Consider the following 22,022-nt stretch of genomic DNA (forward strand, 5'->3'; position numbering starts at 1 on the left):
GCGTGGCTCGGGAGGGGACGGGAAGGGTGCGAGGGGCGAAGCCCCGCCAGTGCCACGCTGCGCGGGAGGTCCCTGCGCGCCGGGCTCCGCGGGCTCCGCGGGCTCTGCGCTCCGCGGGCGCGGCGGGGCCGGGCAGGTGCGGGGCTGGCGCTGCTCCCCGGGGCGGGGCGGGGCGGGGCGGGGCAGCGCGGCCGCCCTCGGGCTCGGCAGCGGGGCCGAGCGGCGCCCGGGATGTTCAACCGGGCCGTGAGCCGGCTCAGCAGGAAGCGGCCGCCTTCAGGTAACGGGGACGGGGCGGCGACCCCCGGGCGAGCCCGCGGCCGCTCCCGCCGAGGAGGCGCCGGGCCGGGCTGCGCTGCGCTCCGGGCCGGGCTGCGCTGCCCGCGGCCCCGCCGGGGGAAGCGCGGGGCTCACGGCGCTCCCCGGGCCCCGCCGGTGCTCGGGGCCGGGGCCGGGGCCGCTCGGTGGCCCCTCCGCCCCGCAGCGAGGCCGCGGGGGATGCGCGCTCTGGGCGCTTCCCGCTGAGCGCGGAAGAGGGAACTGGGCTCTGCTCGGGCTTGTGCCGCGGCAGCCGAGTTTCAGTCGGAACTGCTGCTGGTACCGGGGCCGAGGCGATAGCCCAGGACATCAGAGCGTGGTTGTTGGAACTCCAAATTGACTTTGAGGAGTTTGCCTTGGAGGTTTCAAGCTGGAATGGAGATTTCCAAGCAGTAATAATGTAGGGCATCACGGACCCCTCTGCAGACAGGCGCTGTAACGCGATTGTGTGTTTTGTAGCCCCGATGCTGCGAGTCTGTCGGTTCCACGGGGTGATATCTGATATCTGTCACTGCTGGGACATTTGGGGCAACAGTTGCAACCTCCAAATCCTAGAAAATAACACTGTGTTTTATGGTGTGCAGGAAGAAGTTGCAATCTTTCTAAGAAAAGCCAAATGAGATCTTCGTCTAGCGTTGTTTGGGTTTTCTGGGGTTTTTTTGGGGTTGGTTGGTGGTTTTTTTTTGGTTTTTTTTTTTTTTTTTTTTTTTTGGTGGGGGGGGGAGAGGCGGGGAGGGGGTATTTTAAAGGCTGTATGTCTGGTGAACACTTCCAAAGATGCTACAAAAGAGGAACGTCCCTTTAGTTTCCTTCCTTATAGTTAAAAGTGGAATCCAGTAGCCATCTGTTGCTAGAGACAGTCAAAAGAGGATGTTGAAGCTCGTGCTCTGAACACCCCACGCATGCAAAGGACAGCTCTGCTGTAGGAAAAGGGTCTAAAATTCAGCTGCTACTAGGAAAAAATTGTTGTGCGAGGATTCATCCGCTGGTGCTTGGATACATGGAAAGTAAGGGAATTTTCCCTTTTCAGCTGCTTGCTTATGAAGTTTCCCACTGATCCATACCTTGGATTTATTAATTCCAGACTGGTGATTGTTGCTGGGTAGGCATTCTGGTGACTGTAGGACAAGACAAGTTATTCAGAGTGCTTTTAAAGTAATAATAAAGGCTCATGGCTTGCAGATTTTTGATCCAGGTGGATGAGAGGACGACTGGTCAGAAGTTCTTCAGAAAGAAATGGAAGCAGCTTTTCCTGTTATACATCCATGCTTAAATACGGAGTGAGGAATGTGCTGTTTGCATGGTGCTTTTGTCATTGTGAGTGTTTGTGTGGCTGCTGTTTGTTGGGGAGCGTGCAGAAGGTGTGTGCGGGAAGGAGATGGGCAGAGCAGGCGGCTGGGAAGGGATGTGTTCAGCAGGATTCTGTGAAGGCTGTGAGTCTGTGCTGCTCGATATGGTGCCACAAAGGCCACGGTATCAACAGCTGGAGAGTGGCAGCAGCCTGGGAAATGGCTGTAGTGTGCAGTGCTTTGGAAAGCAGAGTGATCAGCGTGGCTAACTCAATTAGCCGTGTCTGAATCACTCGGTTTGATGGGCTCCCGCAGGTTTTTTCTCTTCGTGCTTGTCAGAAACAAGGGCCAGGACTGTGAGTTCTGACCTGCAAAGTTGTATATATTGATGGTATTGGTGCCTCCTGGGATTTTCTGTCCAAGTTCCTGTTTGGAGGGTGCAAATATTTGGCATTTTTGATAGCACTCTTCAGCTGATAATTACGGCGTTATTAGTGCTGCACTTACCGTTCTGCCGCGCACAAAGAGCCTTTATCTGCAGCCTGCTGCTGCAGTGCCATTGTGCGATGGGAAGGCAGCTTCTGCGAGGCTTCCCTCTAAAATAATGCTCCAGATAATGCAACTGCCTGTTTGCTGGCTTAGCATGGAGTGCCTCTGAAGAATGGTGCTGTTCAAAGAAGCACTCAATCATTTGCTGCGTTGGTAGGAGCAGCTGGCTGCTCCCCGCGCGTCGTGCGAGCCGCTGTGTCTCTGAAGCAGATTTCCAACTCAGTGGAAAGTTTGCTTCAGCAGAAACTCTTACAACTGTGCTCTGCTGTGCATGCCTTGCTGCCTTTCTCTGCCTCTTGCTTTCTAAGCCATGTAAAAGACGGCAGGCTCTGCTCTGAAATTTAATTAGCAAGTTATAATGTAACAAGTAATGTAAGAAATGCAGTTGGCTTATTTATCATCTGATGCGTATTCTGTGTGTTACTTTTACAGAAATATTGGTGGGAGAACTGCCATTTTGTAGTGCCCTTTGTGATGCACAAAATTATCTCCCAGTTTTTAGTAACAGCAAATGTCTGCCTTCCTCGTTTAAATGATCCTACAAATGTATGTACATTTGGGTTCTAGTCAAACAATGGGATCAAGCTTGTTGTTTCCAAGGCTATGTTACTTTGTCAGCAGATGGTTTTAACAGGAGAAAGTTGTCTTTTTAAAAATATCAGAGATAAATAGGTGTCAGGAGGATCATTCATGTAACTACACTGCTGTATTTCCTCCTCAAATTGATTGTTTCAAACTCATTAATTTGCACTGCAGTGAAAGTATCACTTTTAAGGTAATTTAGTAATAGAGATAGATTTGGGGATCAGCTTCTCTGGGGAAAACCTCTTTCCTGTCTTTAAAAAAATGGTGAAAATTACATATTAAATCTGCTACATGAAACCAGCATGTGGAGTGGGAGGTTATGATCCTGACTGAGAGGATGTCAGGTCACTTTTGTATTAGAATAAATGTTGGTGATGGCATATTTAATGGGATATAATAAAAATACCCAGCAGTTTTAATAGCCTCATAAAATTTCAGGGGTGTTTCCTACTGTCATGTGCAGCCTATTTATGTTTGTGCTGAAGGGGAATGTTGATGTTTCATGGTGGTTGCAGAGGAACTCTGGACATTGGGATTAATGATGCTCAGCCTGGGGTCCCCAGCCTCGGGGTGGGCAGTGCTGGGAGCTGTGGGCTGGGCTGAGCTGGGATTGCACCTCTGGTGGCACCCAGAGCTGCCCAGCACCTGAGACATCCCTCAGCCTCTGCTCTGGGGACATAAATGAGGCAAGGAATAAATGGAATGAATGAGGCAAGGGGTAAATGGAAGGCTTGCAATGGACAGACAACACTTGTCTCTGTACCACGGTATTTTTTGGGTTGTGGAGAGCTGGTTAAGTGAGGAAATAAACTGAGTGATAGTGTTCTGTGCAAGGCTCAGCAGAATGGACACTAGGAAGATGCAGTGTAGGTCCTCCCTTCAAAACCAAATTTTGCTTTTGAAGTTAAGTCTGTAGGAGGAGAGTGCAGGAAAAAGGGGAATAGAGGGAGCAGGGTTTGGAGGCTGACAAGGAGGAGAGGGGGCAGAACACAAATGGAAGGGCTGTGCTGGGTAGGCTGGAAGTGAGAGGAAAATGGGAAAAATTATGATCAGGGAGGATAGAGAATGGCCAGCAGTAAAATGGGAGATCAGTTAAAGCAGCAGAAGATAAGCAGATTGATGTATCCTGGGTTTCTGGAAGGACTTATTCTGGTCTTTGCTCACCAGAATTTTGTTTTTAGGTTTTCAAGGACCTGGGTCTGCATTGGCTCATTGAAACACATGCTTTTCAAAGTAATCATTAGTGTCCACTTCAGATTTGGCTGGAAAAGAAACACTGGAAAACAAATGTTGCCCCCTCCTGTTGTGTGCTAAACCATGCTGAATGAGGGGTGGCCTGGCTCTGCAGCCACCAGCAGCTGCACACCCAGAGCTGCCATCCTGCTCCAGGGTGAGCATGGACACAGCTACACATCCGAGCTCCTCAGAGGGTTTTGTGCTCTGCTGCAATACACTTGGCCATTCCCACTCAAGTCTCACAGATTTTACTGAGATTAAATACCCAAATACTTTGAGTCAGGTTTCTAAAACAATTTTTTTCAAGTGCTAATCAAGAACCACATCCTTTTGCACAAAGGGGAGCAAACTGAGGCGGTGTTAGCTCGCTGTGCTCCTGTCACATGTGAAGGCTGCAGCTGTGGTTTGGACACAATCCTTAGGTTCTGGCTCCTGACCTTTAAGCTAGCAGAGAGTTTCTAAAGCAAAATCCCCTCCCTATCAAGGCAGGAGAGATGTTCATTCATTTAGAGCAGTTGGTAAAACAAACAGACTCCACAGGTCCCTACCAACCGAAGCTCAGGAGCCTCTGCTGTCATGCCAATATTCTGTAGGGCTTTAACCTCAGCTTTATTTCCAGTCACCAGCTGGAAAGGGCATCTGCTAGTGTGTATTTATATATTAATATATATATATATATGTATTTCTGCATTGAGAGTTTTTTGAGATACTTAGTGAGGATTAGTTTCATGGTGAAAGAAGGGTTTTTAAAAGCAGAGCTTAAGCAGAACCAGTAAGTTGGTAAGGGAGAAATGAAGGAGTTATAAATAGAAGTTCTACTGGTTGCAGTAAGAGTTTTGTGCATCTCTCCAGTGCACAGTGACCTGAAGTGCAGCTCTTATCCTTCTGACTTCCCCCCTTGTGTTCCCAGGGCATTTTGTGTGTTAGAGGAGAGGAGGCTGAGCACTTTATGTCTGTGTTAGAGTTTTTCAGATGAGCAATAGCCTTCCTGGAGCTGTTCCAAGTAATAGGTTTTCTGAAGGGTCGCCAGCAAATGGGTTTTTTTGCCATCACCAGCCTTGAATGAAATGCACTTGTTCCTGGGATAGAGAAAATAGGAATTGTATTCCACCTGTCCTGTCTGTGAGAAGGCTGGCTGGCAGATCAGATGTGGGCACAGTCCAGTACACTTTATAAAAGGAGAATTTCAGGACTTGGAAACAAACAGTAAAATCACCCTCTTGCCCAAAACCAGGCTGACTCAGCTGGAGTGATGCTCTTCTGCTGGGTGTCTTTCCTCCCATTAGACTGGATTAATATCTTGGACTGGTTCCCCTGCTAAAGAAACCATTATTTTTCTTTCTCTCTCCACTTTTACATCCAGCTTCCAGTGATGATTCTCTTCTTAAAAATAAATTTCACGTGTGTGACTGGCCAGAAGTTCCTTTAGAGAGGCCAACATTGTTGACAGTGCCAGAGCAAAATATGGACTGTGCTCATTGTGTTGCCCAGGCAGGAGGTGCTTGAACCCCTATAAAACAGTGACAGTGCCTCCTTACACGCTCATTAATTATGTGTCTGTAAGGAATTTTTGCCTCCTTACAAGCAAAGCAGAATTCAAGTGTCTGTATGTGTGTATTCATTTTCAGTTTTATGGCATTTCCTTTAAAGAGAGAAGCTGAAACCAGGAGTGCAGGGGGAAATGGGGGAGACATCCATGTGGCTGATGCTTGTCTTTTTCTAAAGAAGATGCAGTTTTGTTCATTTTATTCTTTTTCCAGAGATAAATGATGGTGAGGGCCACCCAAGCAGCAGCCAGCAAACCTTGAAAGGGACCTCGAAATGGGCCACGTCACTGGAGAACCTCCTCGAAGACCCGGAAGGAGTGAAACGGTTTAGGGTCAATATATTAAATATGGATATTTACATAAAGCAAAGTTCAGGTTTTAAAGCAGAATGAGCCTCAGCATGAAGGGTGCAGCTGTGCCAGCACTGTGAGCAGAGGCACACATCCCTCTAGATACCTCTAGTTATGACCCCTGGCAAAACATTGTCACAGCATAGTTAGTAGCTAATTATTTATCAAGAATTTAATTTAAACATGCATATCAGTATCTATTAAAAAATGTACTACTTCATCTATTCAAATTTCTGTTCTCTCTCACATTGATTTCAGTTTGCTTGTGTAATTTATGAAATGCTATCTTATGCTTTTTTAATATCCATACGGTTAAGTGTCACTACATCTTGACTGAGCCCTGAGGAGCTTCCCAGGTGGCTCCTTTTGCCCCCTGCCACTGCAGCCTGTGCTCAAAAGCCTTTTGGCTGCACCTTCCTAAGGGAATCTGTCCTCTCTTGCAAGGATTAACAAGTTGCTGTTGGATAAACTGCAGTCCCTGGGCCACTGGTCCCTCCTGCCAGGCATTATTTGTCACTGAGGTCCTGGGCTCTCACTTCTCACACTCTGTCCTTAAGCAATGAGTTACCAGGAGCAATCTGATGACTCTGTGGCTCTTGCTCTGTGTTTAGCAGCTCTACTGAAAATATTCCCTTTCAGTTTACTACAAAGTGTGGGCTGGTGCAGCTCAAAATGGCTTGAAGTTTAATTAGGTGAGGGTGGTGAGTTGGTGTTTCAAGGCCTTCTTGCCATGATAGATGTAAGAATAGGAACTGCCTACTTCAAAGTGCTTTTGCCATACTGTACTGATAAAATGCACTGGGATAAAATGGTTTCCCACCAGACTGGTTTGAAAAGTGAGGTAAACAAGAATAACAAAATGCTGATTTTAAATTACTTAAAAAAAAAAAAAAAAAGTAATCTTGGTGCTGTTTAATTCCAGCATTACTTAGTCTCTATTTTCTAACACTTGAAAGAGAAAACTGATGATCTCAGAGCTATAAAAGTTTCAGTCATTATATTTCATAAATACATTTAATGTACACTTTTCCCCTTTGAAAGCATGCCTCACTTTTGGAGGAATGTGCTGTGTTTAAACAGCATAGAGAACTCAGCTACATCTTCTGCTTCAGTTTCTTTAAGTGAATTTATTGCCACTGATGATCACGTTTACAAACACTTTTATTTGCAGAGATTTTACTCATTAGAAAAGTCAGAAAGATACTACAAGAGAATCCCAAGTGGTTTGTGACTCTCATTAAAATGGTTCATTTTACTCACCTGGGGATGAATTCATATCTTTTTGGATTTCCCTTTGAGCAGTGGCTGTAAAAGTGCTGGAGTTATTTAAGGGAGGCTGGAGAAGCTGTTCCTGTTAGTTACTGATATGGTCTGAGATTAGTTGTAGCCCATCCTCCTCCTGGAATGTGCTTGCAAAGAGCAGAATATCAGAGTGTTCCATATCCTGCAGATACACAAATGCACTGGTTCTGTGACACTGGGCTGGGTAAACTCATGGTAAAGTTAATTGTAGGCAGCTTCTAGCTAGGAAGAGGGGAAAACAACTGAGAAATTGGATCCTAACCTTTCTGTGTTTGTTTTTCTCTTTCCTAGGAATTTTTAAAGAAAGAATTTAGTGAAGAAAATGTTTTGTTCTGGTTAGCATGTGAAGAATTTAAGAAAACACAGGGAAAAAAGCAGGTATGTTTCCTAAATAAATTCTACTTGTCAACAAAGTTTACTTGGCAGAGCTGGAGCTAGAACATCTCTGTTGCATAATGTGCTTTGCGTGATTGAAAATAAATATATTTGAAGAAATTGCACTAAAATCATCCTGGTGGAATTGTTTGGAAACAAAGCTGGTTTTATTTCAAATCAAAACAAAGAGCTGAAATTGTCAAGTTTCCCATGTTTTGAAAATTGAACTTTTTGTAGTTTCTAGGGTGTAGCAAAAGTTTTATTAATTCGGTGATGTTGCATCCTCTTGTTTGCAAATATAAAGATATTTCATTCAGAACTTTTTTAGAGCAGAGCAGCTATTAGCTGGAAATTTACACCACTGTGCTATCTTAGTGGAACATAAAAATAACAAATGGCCCAAACAAAAATATTTTACAGCACCAAAATGAAACATTTTGCCTTATCAAATTACAAGCTACAAAACATAAGGCCTCTGTTTGAACTTCTTTGCTTAAATATTTATCCAAATTGATGTATACCTGCAGAGCCTTTTCATTTTGATGACAGCTCCACCTTTCTAGTAGGAAATATTCTATTGGAAAAATTTTCCACCAGGCACCTCCAATAAGTTTTTTTTTCTCCATTGCTTGGATCTTGGCTTACATTTAGATCCACCAGGAACACAGGATCCACTTTCACATTTAGACTTTGAAGCCCATAGAATCAGGTCTAAAATATGTACCATGCTTTCTTTGCTTGTTTCTCAAAATGTTTTTGTGTCTGTTTTTTTGTTTATTTTATTGTTTTTTTGAGAAATTTCAAATTTATCTGCTCTTTAAGAACTCATTCTGTGTGTATGAAATTAAGTAGTATCAAAACTCCAAGTGAGTATTCCTGTCCTTGAGAGTCAGACTCCTAAAGCTCTTTTTTTTTTTGAAATCCCACTTTTATGCTTTTTACCTGAGTGCAGCCGTTGTTGCCAAAGGGCACATCTGGGACCATGAAGAGGTGAGAGTGGGAAATGCCCCTTAAACCTCTTCCAAGTGAATCACAGAATTCACAGAATCACTGGGTTGGAGGAAACCTTCAAGATCATTGAGTCCAACCCAGCCCCAACAGCTCAACTCAACCCTGGCACCCAGTGCCACATCCAGGCTTTGTTAAACACACCCAGGGATGGTGACTGCACCACCTCCCCGGGCAGCCATTCCAGAACTTTATCACCCTTTCTGTAAAAAACATTTTCCTGATATCCCACCTATATATCCCTTGGCGCAGCTTGAGGCTGTGTGCTCTGGTTCTGTCAGTTCCTGGAGAAAGAGCCCAAGCCCAGCTGAGCACAGCCACCTTTCAGGAGCTGTGGAGAGTGCTGAGGTCACCCCTGAGTCTCCTTTTCTCCAGGCTGAGCACCCCCAGCTCCCTCAGTGGTTCTTCACAGGGTTTGTGTTCCCAGCCCCTCTCCAGCCTCGCCGCCTCCTCTGGATGTGCTCAAGCATCCCAAAGTCCTTCCCAAACTGAGGGGCCAGAGCTGGGCACAGCACTCGAGGTGTGCCCTCACCTGTGCCAGGTACAGGGGCAGAATGAGCTCCCTGCTCCTGCTGGCCACACCACTCCTGATCCAGGCCAGGAGCCATTGGCCTTTTGGCCACCAGGGCACTCTGCTGGCTCATGTTCAGCCAGCTGTCAGTGCCCCCTGGTCCCTTTCTGCCTGGGCACTGCCCAGCCACACCATTCCCAGCCCATAGCATTGCAGGGCTTCTTGTGGCCAAAATGCAGCACTGGGCATTTGGATTTATTAAGCTTCATCCTGTTAGACCCTGCCCATCCCTCCAACCATTCCAGGTCTCCCTGCAGAGCCCTCCTACCCTGCAACAGATGGACACACACTCCCAGCTCAGTGTCATCTGCAAATTTACTAATGAAATTTCTTTATTTTATTTATGAAATTTAGTAATGAAAGACTCAATCCCCTCATCCATGCCATCAATAAAAATATGGAACAGAGCTGGCCCCAGCACAGAGCCCTGGGGGACACCCCTGGTGACTGTCCCCAGCTGGATGCAGCACTGCTCACCACCACTCTCTGGGCCAGCCATGCAGCCAGTTCTGAGCCCAGCACTGAGGGCTCCTGGCCAAGCCGTGGGCTGCAGCTTTTCCAGGAGTGTGCTGTGGGATTATATGTGCTTGGAGGAACATCAGAAATGCCCAGGAACAGGAATCAGATAGGAGAGCTGGGCTAGGAGAGGTGTTAAGAAGTGCGGGTGTAAGAGGGCTGTGTCCAGACTGCAGATTCCTCTCTTAAGGTCAGTCAAATATTGTCAGCTTAAACAGTTTCCCAGCAGATTTTCAACAACAAAAAATTTCCCTGCCTTTCCAAACAATGTATTTTGGGTAGGGGAGTCTACTTTCTGTAAATATCCTGTGTTTTGCACTGAAAAAAAAATTCCCCTCAAAACAATTTTGCTGGGTTTAGCTGTGAGTATTTTTGGGTATTGATAAATCCATAAAAATACAACAATATTATTTTTTGCAAGAAGAGGGAAATGTTCAATATGTCTGTGAACTTTGTAACATTTAGTAATTCCAGTTTTGTGTATTCAGCTGCTTCCCTCCCTTATTAAGGTCCAGGAATACAGAAAGTCTTGAGGAAAGAACAACCAGTCAGTCGACTTTTCTGTAAAGTCCCACGCTTTCAGTGGGATAATAATCATATTTTCCCTTGCTAAATAATTTCCATATTTCTAGCTGATTTAGGATTGCTAATTTAGGATGCCAGTAGAGAAAATGTTAAAGTGATGTACAGGGAGTGAATTCTTCAATGAATTGCCAAATGAATGGACAGAGACTTAACTAGGTTCTATTTGGGTTAATTATCCAGCACCAGTCATTCCACAGTGTGGTCAGCCTGGAGTCTGGGGTTGCCCAAATTATAAGTGGCTGAATAAATGTGCTTTAGAATGACAAAGACTTACAGTAAATTTTTGTAGCTACTGCTTATCGGTGGCTTTGTTTAGATAATTTACAAAACTAGGAAAAGCACTAAAAATAGAAATCTTTCCAGTGTTTTTGGTAGCACAAAGCATGGATTTTTCTTCTGAAAGTGACTCTTGCAGAAGTCCCTTTGCATTTCTCTATTGTGCACACAGTCCTCTAAAAACAGACTTTTACTTGCTTTGTAATTCACTTCTCCTTAAAACTGGTTTCCCACACAGATTAGCTCACAGACACTGAGGCTCTTGGTCAGATGGAGCTGATATCAGTTTAACCCTGGTTGGAGGGAGTCCAGAGGAGGCCACGGAGATGCTCCAGGGACTGAAGTAGCTCTGCTCTGGAGCCAGGCTGGGAGAGCTGGGGGTGCTCAGCCTGGGGAAGGGAAGGCTCCAGGGAGACTTTCCAGTGCCTAAAGGGGCTTGGAGAGAGCTGGAGAGGGACTTTTGACAAAGGAATGGAGTGACAGGACAGGGAAATGGCTTCAAACTGACATAGGGCAAGTTTAGATTAGGTATAAGGAAGAAATTCTTTAATGTGAGGATGGTGAAACACTGGAACTGGTTTCCCAGAGCCCCATCCTTGGAAACATTCAGTGCCAGGCTGGCTGGGGCTCTGAACAATCTGATCTAGTTGGAGATGTCCCCTGTCCCTGCAGGGGGTTGGAAGTAGCTGAGTAAGTAATTTCAAAAAGTAGTTTCAAACTTACTTTATTTCAAAATTACTTTAAAGTAATTTCAAACCCAAACCATTCCATGATTCTATGAATGGGATTCCCCCCCCACTATTTTTAAAGGATGAGATAAACTTTTCATTACTGGACATGAGAGCTCTGGCCTGGGGTTCTACTTGATCAGTTTAAACTTGCCCGAAGGTCACCACATGAGCAGTGGGTTAAGCATCCCTTGTGCCAGGGATATTTCTTGTTATCCTTTCTCTGCCAGCCTGGGGCAGTGTTTGGTTTTGTACAGGCTGCTGTTCCACCAGAGTGGATGGTTCAGGGAGCAGGGGAGATTTTTGGCAGCTGCAGAGCGAGGCAGCAGGCAGAGTGCATTGCTGCTCTAGGCAGATTTTAGAGTTCAGCCCATCTTCTTCTAACAGGGAGGTACAAAGTTCCCCCTCAGCTCAAGACACATCTCTGTAGCTCAAAAAAAAAAAAAAAAAAAAAAACTTTAAAATTGAAGTTAAAATACAGATTTAATGTTTAGTGAAGATTGAGAAAGCAATGGGGTCAAGTCCACTCGTAGCAGTGAGTTCTGCTGCCACCCATGTGGCTCTTGTGTTAGGGCACATCTTTAATTACTGAAATGGGAGTGGTGGGGATAAGGGAATAAAATTTAACTTTAAATATTTTGTTGGAGTTAGTCATATGTTGTTGCATTTGTGACTGTTAATTAAATAAACAACATGTCAGTCGTGCTGCTTCCCAGGGTTTAAATGTTTCTCCTCTTGCAGCTGAGCTTCAAAAATAAATTACAGATTGTAATAAATGCTTCCAACAACAGAGAATATTTTCAGCTATTGCTAAAACCCACCAAAATATCCATGTTGAAGTTTTGTAGTGAATGATTCCAGAACAAAGTCCTGTACATGAGGAGTTTCCTCTGGTGCTTCCCATGTGGAATGTAGCAAGGGCTGGGTAATGCTGCACAGCTGCTGAGTGCGGGGAGCCTGGTCTGGTGAGCATCTGGGGCTCCCATCCACCTCGTTTGGGAGCCACACATGCCTGGGAGCTGAGCTTGACCTCAGGAAAGGAAGTGGGGGGGAATATTGGATCCACTGGAATAGCAAGCGGATAGGAATAGGCAGAACTCCATACTCCAAATGGGAATCTGGCACGGACACTGGGGAGAGCACACAGATGGAACTGGGGACTGCCAGAAATCCTTTAATAACCACCTGTGAACAAGATCCCAGTTTAAGAGCTGTTTCAGTTCCAGAGTTGAGTTCCCTGTGCTGAGGCTTTAGTTTCAGGCTGGTGCAGAGCAGAGAATGCCACCGAGTGAACAGGGACAATCTCTGCCTCCTCCACCTGAACCTGGCTCTGCCTGAGTGACATTTGGGGGGTGTATGAGCACACTGGCAGCTTTAACTGTTCTTTCTTTTTAAAGCAAATTATAAGCTGTAGTTAATCAGCTGCTGTACTGCTGAAGCACAGACGTAGCAGAACAGTTCTATTTGCAGCAGAACCTGTAATGTTCAGCTGTGCATTTCCATATTTCCCCACTGCTATAAAGCCAGGTCCTCTGTGTCTCTGCAATGGCCGCCTATCCCTACCACAGCTCTTTCACTTCCTTTCTTTGTTATTCTTCCTCACAAAATCCAAAGAGCCTCCCTGTTTCACCAGCCTCCCACACAGTCCTGTTGTTCCTCTCCATGCTCTTTAAACTTCCTCAGGGTTACTTCTAGTTTTGTGTTCCCTCTCAAGCCTCCCTCTGCTCTTTCTCTGTAGTGCCCAGCTTGCTCCTCTGTCCTTGGGCAAGCAGCACCTTGTGCTGGGGCTGGTGAGGAGCTACATCTGCCTTGATTAGCCAGCAGCAAAGAACATCCTGGCAGTTCAAGTAGAGCAGAGAACTTCTGAGCACATACTGCAGCTTTTCCCTTGGTGCGTGTGCTGCTTTTCCTCTCCCTTTCTTTTCTCCTGCTGATTTTCCATTGGCTCAGCAGGAAGGCAATTTCTTTTTCTCAGTCCTTTGCCTCTCTCTCAAGTGTGGTTGAAATTGGACAGCAAGCTCAACAGTCATTTGGGTGGGACTGGCAATGCAATTGCTCATGCAATAACAGCTGAAGGCCCCTTTACTGTGCCCTCATTAGGACATTAACTTTGCCACTTGTTGCAGTCACACCTTTGATCCCTTGGATTAATTGGTTATTTGGAACAGAAGTGGCTGACCCAGTCCTCCCTGAGCTGTGAAACAGGTTGGAAATTGTTAAAAACAGTTCATTGTGACCTAATGCACTTGACACGTAATGTTCTACCCACCAGATGAATAATGAGTCTTAAAAAGGAATACTAGAGCATGGGTGTCCCCTTCAGCAGTGAGACAGCCCCAACTCTTTAGGCCTCCTGAATGCTCAAGCACATGCAGCTTTTCTTCTGATTACCCCCAAGTGTAAATGTACCTCAGCTGTAAAACGTGGAAGCAATTCTGAGACTCCTTCATGGGCAGGATTTAAATGTTTCCTTCTTCAAGCCCCGTTCCCATCAAAGGCACAGCCCTTTAGCTGCTGTGGAGCTGTGGCTGCTCATTAGAGGTACCCTGGGGACACTGGTGAGTGCCCAGGGCTTGGGATGGCCCAGAGCAGCTGCTGCTGGTTGCTCTCAGCATGCAGAATTCACATTGCAGCAGGGGGCTTGGCTCTTGCCTGGCTCGGTTCTCTTCTCCCTCTCTGGCTTTCTCTTATCCAACCATCTGTTAAGGGGCCTTTCATTGAACTTCAGGGGATTGTGGCCACTCACTGCTTTGAAGCTTGAAGATGCTGGTGGAGTCAAGATGTTATTGCTGTTACTGGTTTGACAAGGGAAGAGCTCTGAAACAGGGCAAATACCTACAAACAAACAGCTTTATGCAGGTCAGGCCCTTCTTTATCACCATTCAGAGGCTATTGACAGTCTTATCTTTGCCAATGAGCCAAGCTGTTGGAGTTCTCTTCACTTAATTTTCCCTTGTAGCAAGTTCCCAGTTTTTCTTCCTCTGGGTTTCTTGCCCACACTGAGGATCTGTTGGGAAAAACATTTGTCTTAAAAGCAAAGACAAGGTGTAGTTGATGATGCTGAGCAGTTTTACGCTGGCTGCTGAGATTGAAACATGCCAACCTGCCCTCTGAGCTGAATTCTGGCAGCTTGCACTGATACCAGTGTGGCTTTTGGCCTTTGGGGGTGTTCCTCTTCCAGTACAAATGAACATACACCAGTGAGATAAACCTGATGCAGAGAACATTCCCACAGCAAATAATTCTTTAAATAAATGTCCTTTTGCAGATGCAGGAAAAAGCTAAAGAGATTTACCTGACTTTCCTGTCCAGTAAAGCTTCCTCCCAAGTCAATGTTGAAGGGCAGTCCCGTTTGAGTGAGACCATCCTGGAGACACCTCACCCTCTCATGTTTCAGAAGCTCCAGGACCAGGTAAAGTTGTTTATTTCAATAACACAGTTTTGTTCATTTTTGTCTTTAGTGAAGATTTTTGGTTTTGGTGAACTCTGCTTTCTAGCTGTGATTGAACAGGTAAGCACAGAGCTGGGTTGCTTCCATGTTGGGGATATTAATGCAGCTGCTCTGAGATATTCCAGGTTCTTGGCCCATCTCACTACCACCAATTAATTAAGAGACTCAATACAATCATTCTAATTCCAACTCAGGACTTTCCTGGAAAACTGGATGGAGTTTTCTGTTGGGTTCCTGCGTGGGTAGCTTGAGAATCGCCCTGACTAACTCAGTGCCTTTGTTTTCCTGTGTATTCGCTTGTTCTGAGTCATTGCTGATGTTTGTTTCTGTAGTTGCCCCTGGTTTCCTTGAGGGCTCAAATTTCTTCATTTTACTTTGCTTTGGTGTTTATCTTGACATGAATATAGCACAATTTTCTGAAAACCCTCCTCTTCTGCAACATGCAGGACTTAGAGGAGTTGGTTTCTGCTTTGCCTTTCCCTAAAGAACCTGGGAGGTCTGGTAGAAATTAGAAATCTTGCAGGCATGTCTTTAGGTGGTAAATTTTCTTGATATTCAGCTGATTTCAAAGCATAAGTTATGAAGTGAGTCATTCTTATCTGCAGCTTTCCAGCACTTGCAGTACTATTTTTAATTCCTGTACCATCCTCAGGACTACCTGTATTTTCCATTTGGCTCTTTCCTTTTGTGGAGAAACAGCACAGTGATTTAAACAGTGTTTTCAGTCCATTTCAATCAGGTATTGAATACATTGGCTGGGCACTGGCTGGGTCACTTGGAGGGGTCTGAGGAGCAAAGGCTCTGCTGTTTTTCAGGCAGACTCCAAGACATTAGCAGTGGAAATACCTGAATTCCAATTTCCATGTGAAGAAACAGAGTTTTTGATGGAAAAAGTTCTGACATTCCCTGGTAAAGGGAAGGACCTGTTCTGGTAGATCTAAGCACTGCAGTTCAGGGTGAGTGACTCTAAGAGTGAAGCTGGGGAGAATACTGGAGTTAAAATATTTGCTGTTTTGTAAATGACATGCACATGGAGAGCCAAGGATCAGTAATACCTGAACTTGAAACATACTGCACTAGTGGTAGAGGAATCCCACTAGTGTGGGAAGAAAATCTGTGAGCTTTTAAAAACAAATGCAGAGCATTTATGGGTCATTGCAAGTTTCCAGTGCTTGAAGCTACTGTTTATTGCTGTTAGATAGTGGCTCAGAAGAGTTATGGTCTTCTCCAGTTTTCAATCCTTATAAAGTTATGAAGAGTGGTGTAATTTGCTCTCTGAGGAGCAGCGTTAAGCACTGCTGGCACTGTGGGTCTGAAGGAGAAAAAGGCAGAGCTGGAAGGCCACAGTGTGGTGTACAGCAGTGCTGCTAACAAGAGCTTCAGTTCTCCAGAGAGCTCCTGATTTAACTGGGGACACTGGCGGGGTGTGCCTGCTAAATGGGGTGACCCCAACTGCCCCCAGGCCATTTGTTTGTGCTGAATGAAGTGGTGTGAGAGTGGTTCCCAGAAATCCACGTGCTCCAGAATACTTGTGGGGTAAATGTTCCTGCTCCACACAGGCAGTGAGAGGAGGGAGGGATGGAGGGGGAAAAGAGGGTTCTGCTTTGGCACGTGGTTATGAACTCTGCTCTGTGTATTTGGCTGCCCAGACTGCAGAAGATCTTGATCTTCAATGCTCTTTCTCTCTGGGAGATGCTTTAAGTGATACCAGAAACAAGAGGGGTCTAAGTTCTTAACACAGACATGATGTTTTAGCAGGAAATGTCTTCCTTACAGTTTTTTTTTTTTCCCTTGAGCTGGTTTGGGTTTGGGGTTCAGCCACTCTCACATCAAGCTTGAGAGCAAGGGGAATTTATTTCTGCCCTGTGCAATCAAAGGATAAATTTAATTATATTGTAGTTATCCAGTGCCAGGCGGTATAATTTGACTTTGCTTAACTCAGGAAGAGTTCAGACCCTGAAGATCAGGCTGTACACAAAGTGGGTGTTTTGAGATTTTTTTTTTCCATATTCCAATATGTATCTTGAAGAATAATATTTCCACAGTTTTAGACAATAACTTAAATATTTAAATATGTAAACAAACACTAGTAAAACCCACCATGTAATTTACTTGTAAGGGAGCTATTTCAGCAAATGCACAGACAAGAACAGTCAAATTTTAGGTGTTTGCTTGTGTCTGCCCAAGTTCCTCAAGGATGTGAAATGAAAAAGCAATTTGAGATTGTTTTTTTGTCTTGGCAAAGAATTGTGTTAGCTGATTGTACTATCAGTTAGAAATGAGGCCTGTAAAGGTAAAGATGAGTTATCCACACATGGAGTAGCCACATCTGCAGGCAAGAATCCAGGAATTTGTCTTGGAAATTCAATTATTCTGAGTATCAAAAAAAAAAAAAAAAATGTGTCCTGAAAGATGACTCAGAGAGGCTCCACCAGTGAAATAATAGGCTGAGGGTGAGCCTGGCTTTGGTTTTGCCTCAATTATAGTTTTGAAGTTAACTTTTTTTCCCTTCCCCTGTTTCAACACCAAGCAAAATATAGTCCTGACCTTGACACCTGAGCAGATTCCAGGCTCCTCTCCCAACCCTTTTGTTTTCAGAAAACTCCAAAAGAGTTGTAGGTTTTTTTTTTTTTCTCTGCAGTGGGTATAAATAGAAGAGCAGAAGTTATGCTGAGGGATGAGCCTGAACTCAAGCCCTGGGAGAGAAGAGCTGTACTTGGGGCTGATTTCGTGTTTCCATGCTGGCTGTGAGAAGCTCTTGGCCTACTGAAAAGTGTAATTACACAAATTTAATCCACCAGCAATTTAAACCCGCATTTTAACTGGCAAAATACAACCTGTACCAGGTCAGCTCTTTGTGGCAGGTTCCTGCAACATTTCTCATGTGACCAGTCTTGACATTTTGTCTAACAAGGATGGGAAGATTGGCATAGGTTTAAGGAATATTGGCTAAACCAGTTTCAGTATTTGTGTAAATTATTCAGAGGCTTTCCTTAGTTATCTAGGGCTCTGCACGAGTTACTCTGCAGCATTCAGGAGTCACTGCAGTCAGCAAGGTGCATAAAAGGTACCTCCCTTTCTTCAGAGCTCTGCTTGGTCCCTCTGAATGCCTTCCAGACACCCTGCCAGGAGGAAGGATCTGATCATCTCCTCCCTGACCCAGGCATGGCACCTCTCACCTTCAGTATTAGGTGTGCAAAGCTGGCTATTGTGAAAAGTATGATTTGATTTTTAAACTACTGTGGGTGTTACTGCCAGGCAGTGACCGTGGAACCCACGACATTGTTGGCTGCATGCTGCCCCTTGGAGAGTTGGAAGTGTATTTTTAAAAATGTCCTGCTCTGTAGTAATGCTCTAGTACAGACAGAATGAAAGTGCATTGGAATTAAAGCATCCTTCTCATTTAAAATCTCATTTCACTGGGCTCATTTGCTTTGTGTTCTTTTCCCCCTCCTCCCAGATATTCAACCTCATGAAATATGACAGCTACAGCCGCTTCCTGAAGTCAGACATCTTCCTAAACCACAAGAAGAGCGAGGAGCAAGAGGAGAACTCACCAGAGGCTCAGACTGCAGCTAAAAGAGCATCACGAATTTACAACACATGAGACACAATGGATCCCTTCAGGAGAGGCCATACAATAAGGAAATTACACTCAGGAACAGTCTAGGTTTATAGCAGTTGCATTTAGGGCTTGGAAAGCTCAGAACCTTTTTAGGAGATACTTACCTTCTTAATTGCTTGAATGACTAATTGTTTTTGCATGACAGCTATTAACCAAGCACCCGTGGAAGGACTGTTTCCCAGCTGAAAGGCTGAGGTATTCCTCCATAGCATGAATTTCCTTTCATACTTCGCAAGTTAAAATGCTTTCAATTCTTTTATTTTCTTTTGTGAGGCACCTTGGTGATGAGAAATGGGCGATAGCGTGGTTGGGTTTTTATTTTTGCCTCGTAATTTTTATTTGGGACTAGCTTTTACATCCTGAACTGCTGGGAGAAGCAGCTGAGGAGAATATTTCACATTAGTTTGTGGGTGAGTCATTCATAGCAAATTTAATCATAAAGGGACAGCGTCTTTCAGGGTTAAGCTCAGTAGAATCCAATCCCTTCCTGTGTGATTTTGTTCTTTCAGAGTGATGTCTGTTTTGCTTTGCCTTTATTGCTGAATCAAAACACTTCCCTAGTCACAATTTTCATTTTTGTAATTTTTGTATCTCCTAAATACCCCCCCTTTTTTTTTTTTTTGCAGTAGACAATCACCTTCTTCAGAGAATGGGATAACCTCTATTCCCTTGGGAACAAAGGCTCTAAAAGAGGCAGAATCTCTGAAGAACTCCTAACTATCATTAGGAAATGTGACAGTAAATAAGTAAATATCCCTCTCAGGGCACACTGATCTCAGCAAAGCTTGGCTTTGTCCCTCATACCAGTGTGGCACCAGATGCTGCTATCAGGAAGCATCTGGTCTCTCCCAGGTCTCCTGAACAATCCTGCTCTGTGCAGCAACAGTGCTTTGGCAAAGGACCAGCAAATCAAATCTGGTTTTGTTTTACTCAATTTTTTTTTTCCTGCTAAAATCACCCTGCCGAGTTTTGTTTGCCCCACTCAAATATTTCAGGGTTTCCTAATTGTGATTTTGGAGAGCTGCAGTGGAATGGGGAGCTGGGTTTGGGGTTCAGCCACTCTCACATCAAGCTTGAGAGCAAGGGGAATTTATTTCTGCCCTGTGCAATCAAAGGTTGGTGGAGAAAGACATTCCCAATGAGCATTCCATGTTGTCCTGGGAATGTGTCGGCACTGCAAAGCACATTTTGGCATGGAGTTTTTCATGTGTTCATATATTTTTTGATTAATTCACTGCAGCGTTGCTAAATCACAGTTTAAGCTGGGAAAGTGTATTAGCTGCTTGCTCTATTTACAAGCTTTGCAGCTGTAGTCTGGCTGTTTCCCACTCTCTCATTATTTACTCTTCCATTTTTTTTGCAGTGCTTGTTTTGAACTTTTGTTTATGTGCTGGCTAATCTAAATGCACAGTTAGCTTTTGAACATTTTGTACTTTTTTTTTTTTTTGTCAGAAAGGCCAGATATATTTCTTACATTGCTGTCACAAACAATGTTTAAAAATCTAAGTCTAGTTTGTCATTTTTGAGAATGCAAACACTCTTGGTAGACTTGATTATTTCTTTTAACTCTAAGCCACTCTTGCAGGTATTGTGTAAAGAAAATTGTTTCCAGGGGCTTTTCCCTAGTTAAAAGTGGGGATGAAAGTTCTGATTCTTCCCCTAGAGCTCCATGCCCTGTTCATTTTTAGGAACTCAAAGAAAGAAGAGGTCAGTGCCTCCATAATATGCATGTTGTAAGGTGTAATTCTTGTGCACTGAGTTAATGTTCTTTTTATGCTCCCGAAAGATTCAATGGTGAAGTCATATTACTTCAGGCACTTCCAGTGGTATTTGACCTCATGCTTAAGCTGTATTTCAATGTTTTACTGAATAAGAATGAGCTGAACATGTGCATGATTTTTTTTTTTTTTTTAATTTTTTTTTTTCCTCTGCTGGGGCCTAGGAAATGGGACCATCCAGTTCTGGACTTGCCAACTATTTGGAATCTCAGGATTACCCCTTTTGAAAATCCACTGTAATAACAAACTCTAAATGCCTACCACAGCAGAGGACAGAACTTCTGATAGCATTGAAGCCCTTGGGAGTGGGCAGCTTAACCAGTTTAGAACTGGGGATTTGTATTTTCCCAGTGTTTGCTGCATTAGTCTCAGTGATAATGAAAAATTCAGCATGGGGACATTCATGGGAAAGATGCAGAACGAGCTCTTACCACATTCATCACATGGATGCACAGTAGATTCTTTTTTAATCATATTGATTTTAAAAATGCATGAGCAAGGGAGAAGAGTCTTTGACTATCATGTTTTAAAATGGTAAAAATAGAAAATAAAACCAGGAGCCTTATGAACAAAGGTGGGGTGTTAAAGAGAGAAACTAAGTTTGTAGCTGCTGATGAACAACACTTTCCTTGGCAATATGTTCCCTTTCAGGTACTGTCTTTGCTTGCTCAGAGCAAATGCCCCACATGAGTAGACACAAAGGTGCTTTACACTACCCCAAGATGAAAGTTACTGAAATGGAAATGGATGTTTTAGCAGCATCTCTAATCCTGTGATGTTTATTTCAATACCTATTACATTTCTAACCTGAGGTACCTTAACCCACAGAATTCTTAATCTTTGAGTTGCTCTTATACCTCAGAGGTAAAAAAGTTGATTGCACCATTCTCTTTGTGGTGTCTGGGTTTGATTTCTCTACAACACCAACAAGTAGACTTGCAACGTGCAGAAGGCAAAGATGTTTTTCCTATTCATTAGATTATCTGTATTTTTCAGTAGGAGGGCAATGAAGATGTCTGTAATTGCAATTTGTGTACATGTGGGGAAAGTTGGTATTATGACAAACTTGCTCCTGGAAATAGGTGACACTTGCTCCATGTGGCACAGAACAAATCACACCGACAGAAAAAGAACTGTTGCCCTAGGAGTAAACCCTTAATTCCAGGAACAACTGTAAACATTGCATCCAACCTCAGGCTGTAAGTGGGTGCTCAGAGTTGCTTTATGTAGAGATTAAAGATAGGATCTACTTCCTTTCATAGAACTTACACTGAAGGTATGAGCACACAAAACAAGCAAGAGAAGTTTCGTGCCTGATTGCATGCCTTAAACTCTACCCTATTTTGTGTTTCTCAGCTAAAAATTAAAAATATTCTACAAATACACCAAATCTGTGTGCTGACAACTCTTCTATGTTCTGAACAGAGTTTGGGTTGAGATGGCTTCACGTCCCATAATTATCCCATTTTCAGCTCTCACAGTTTACACTCTGCCCTTTTTTTCTTGGAAGAAGGAATGGCACAGTGGGGCTCACTTCTGACCGGGCTCTGAACAAATTGCAGTAAGTCACTTGAACAGGGGAAGATGCTTCTTGTACCTGCTCCATCTCCCATTTCTTTTGTTCCTGCTGCATTTCTTTCAGTGCACTTGCCAGCCCACTGGTGTGGAGAAGGAGGGTTTTAAAAATCAGAGTGGGGGAGAGAAAAATATTTAATGCTCCTGTCTGGATAACAGTTTGGGTGTGTGCTTGGTTTTTTACTGACAATTCAGACATTTTAAGTGGGTAGCATCTGCTTCTGGGCTGAAAACTCATTAGGCTGGTGATGCAGAGAGGTCCTATATAATTCTGTGACTGGTCCAAAGCTGAAAAGTCATATATACTCCCTTTTATAAATTGTTTATAACTCTTTTCATCCTAAAACCGGACTTACAA

General features: G+C 44.2%; 1 protein-coding gene across 1 annotated transcript; it reads left to right on the forward strand.

The window, feature by feature from the left end:
• The first annotated feature begins 207 nt into the window (after window positions 1-207).
• Window positions 208-21,473, forward strand: RGS10 (regulator of G protein signaling 10). Its single transcript, XM_053984445.1, has 5 exons — window positions 208-280; window positions 5,738-5,856; window positions 7,468-7,554; window positions 14,504-14,647; window positions 18,147-21,473. The coding sequence occupies exons 1-5, from the start codon at window positions 232-234 to the stop codon at window positions 18,291-18,293; spliced, it is 546 nt and encodes a 181-aa protein (XP_053840420.1). The 5' UTR covers window positions 208-231; the 3' UTR covers window positions 18,294-21,473.
• The last annotated feature ends 549 nt before the right edge of the window (window positions 21,474-22,022 follow it).

Source organism: Vidua macroura, chromosome 8, assembly GCF_024509145.1.
Source record: "Vidua macroura isolate BioBank_ID:100142 chromosome 8, ASM2450914v1, whole genome shotgun sequence".
NCBI lineage: Eukaryota > Metazoa > Chordata > Aves > Passeriformes > Viduidae > Vidua > Vidua macroura.

What these genes read in the sequence shown, in the direction of transcription:
- RGS10 (XM_053984445.1), top strand. Translation starts at nt 232, where the DNA reads ATGTTCAACCGGGCCGTGAGCCGGCTCAGCAGGAAGCGGCCGCCTTCA. An exon ending in AAGGAGTGAAACGGTTTAGG is followed by an intron (nt 5,857 to 7,467) that starts GTCAATATATTA and finishes TCTCTTTCCTAG; the next exon opens with GAATTTTTAAAGAAAGAATT. An exon ending in AAACACAGGGAAAAAAGCAG is followed by an intron (nt 7,555 to 14,503) that starts GTATGTTTCCTA and finishes GTCCTTTTGCAG; the next exon opens with ATGCAGGAAAAAGCTAAAGA.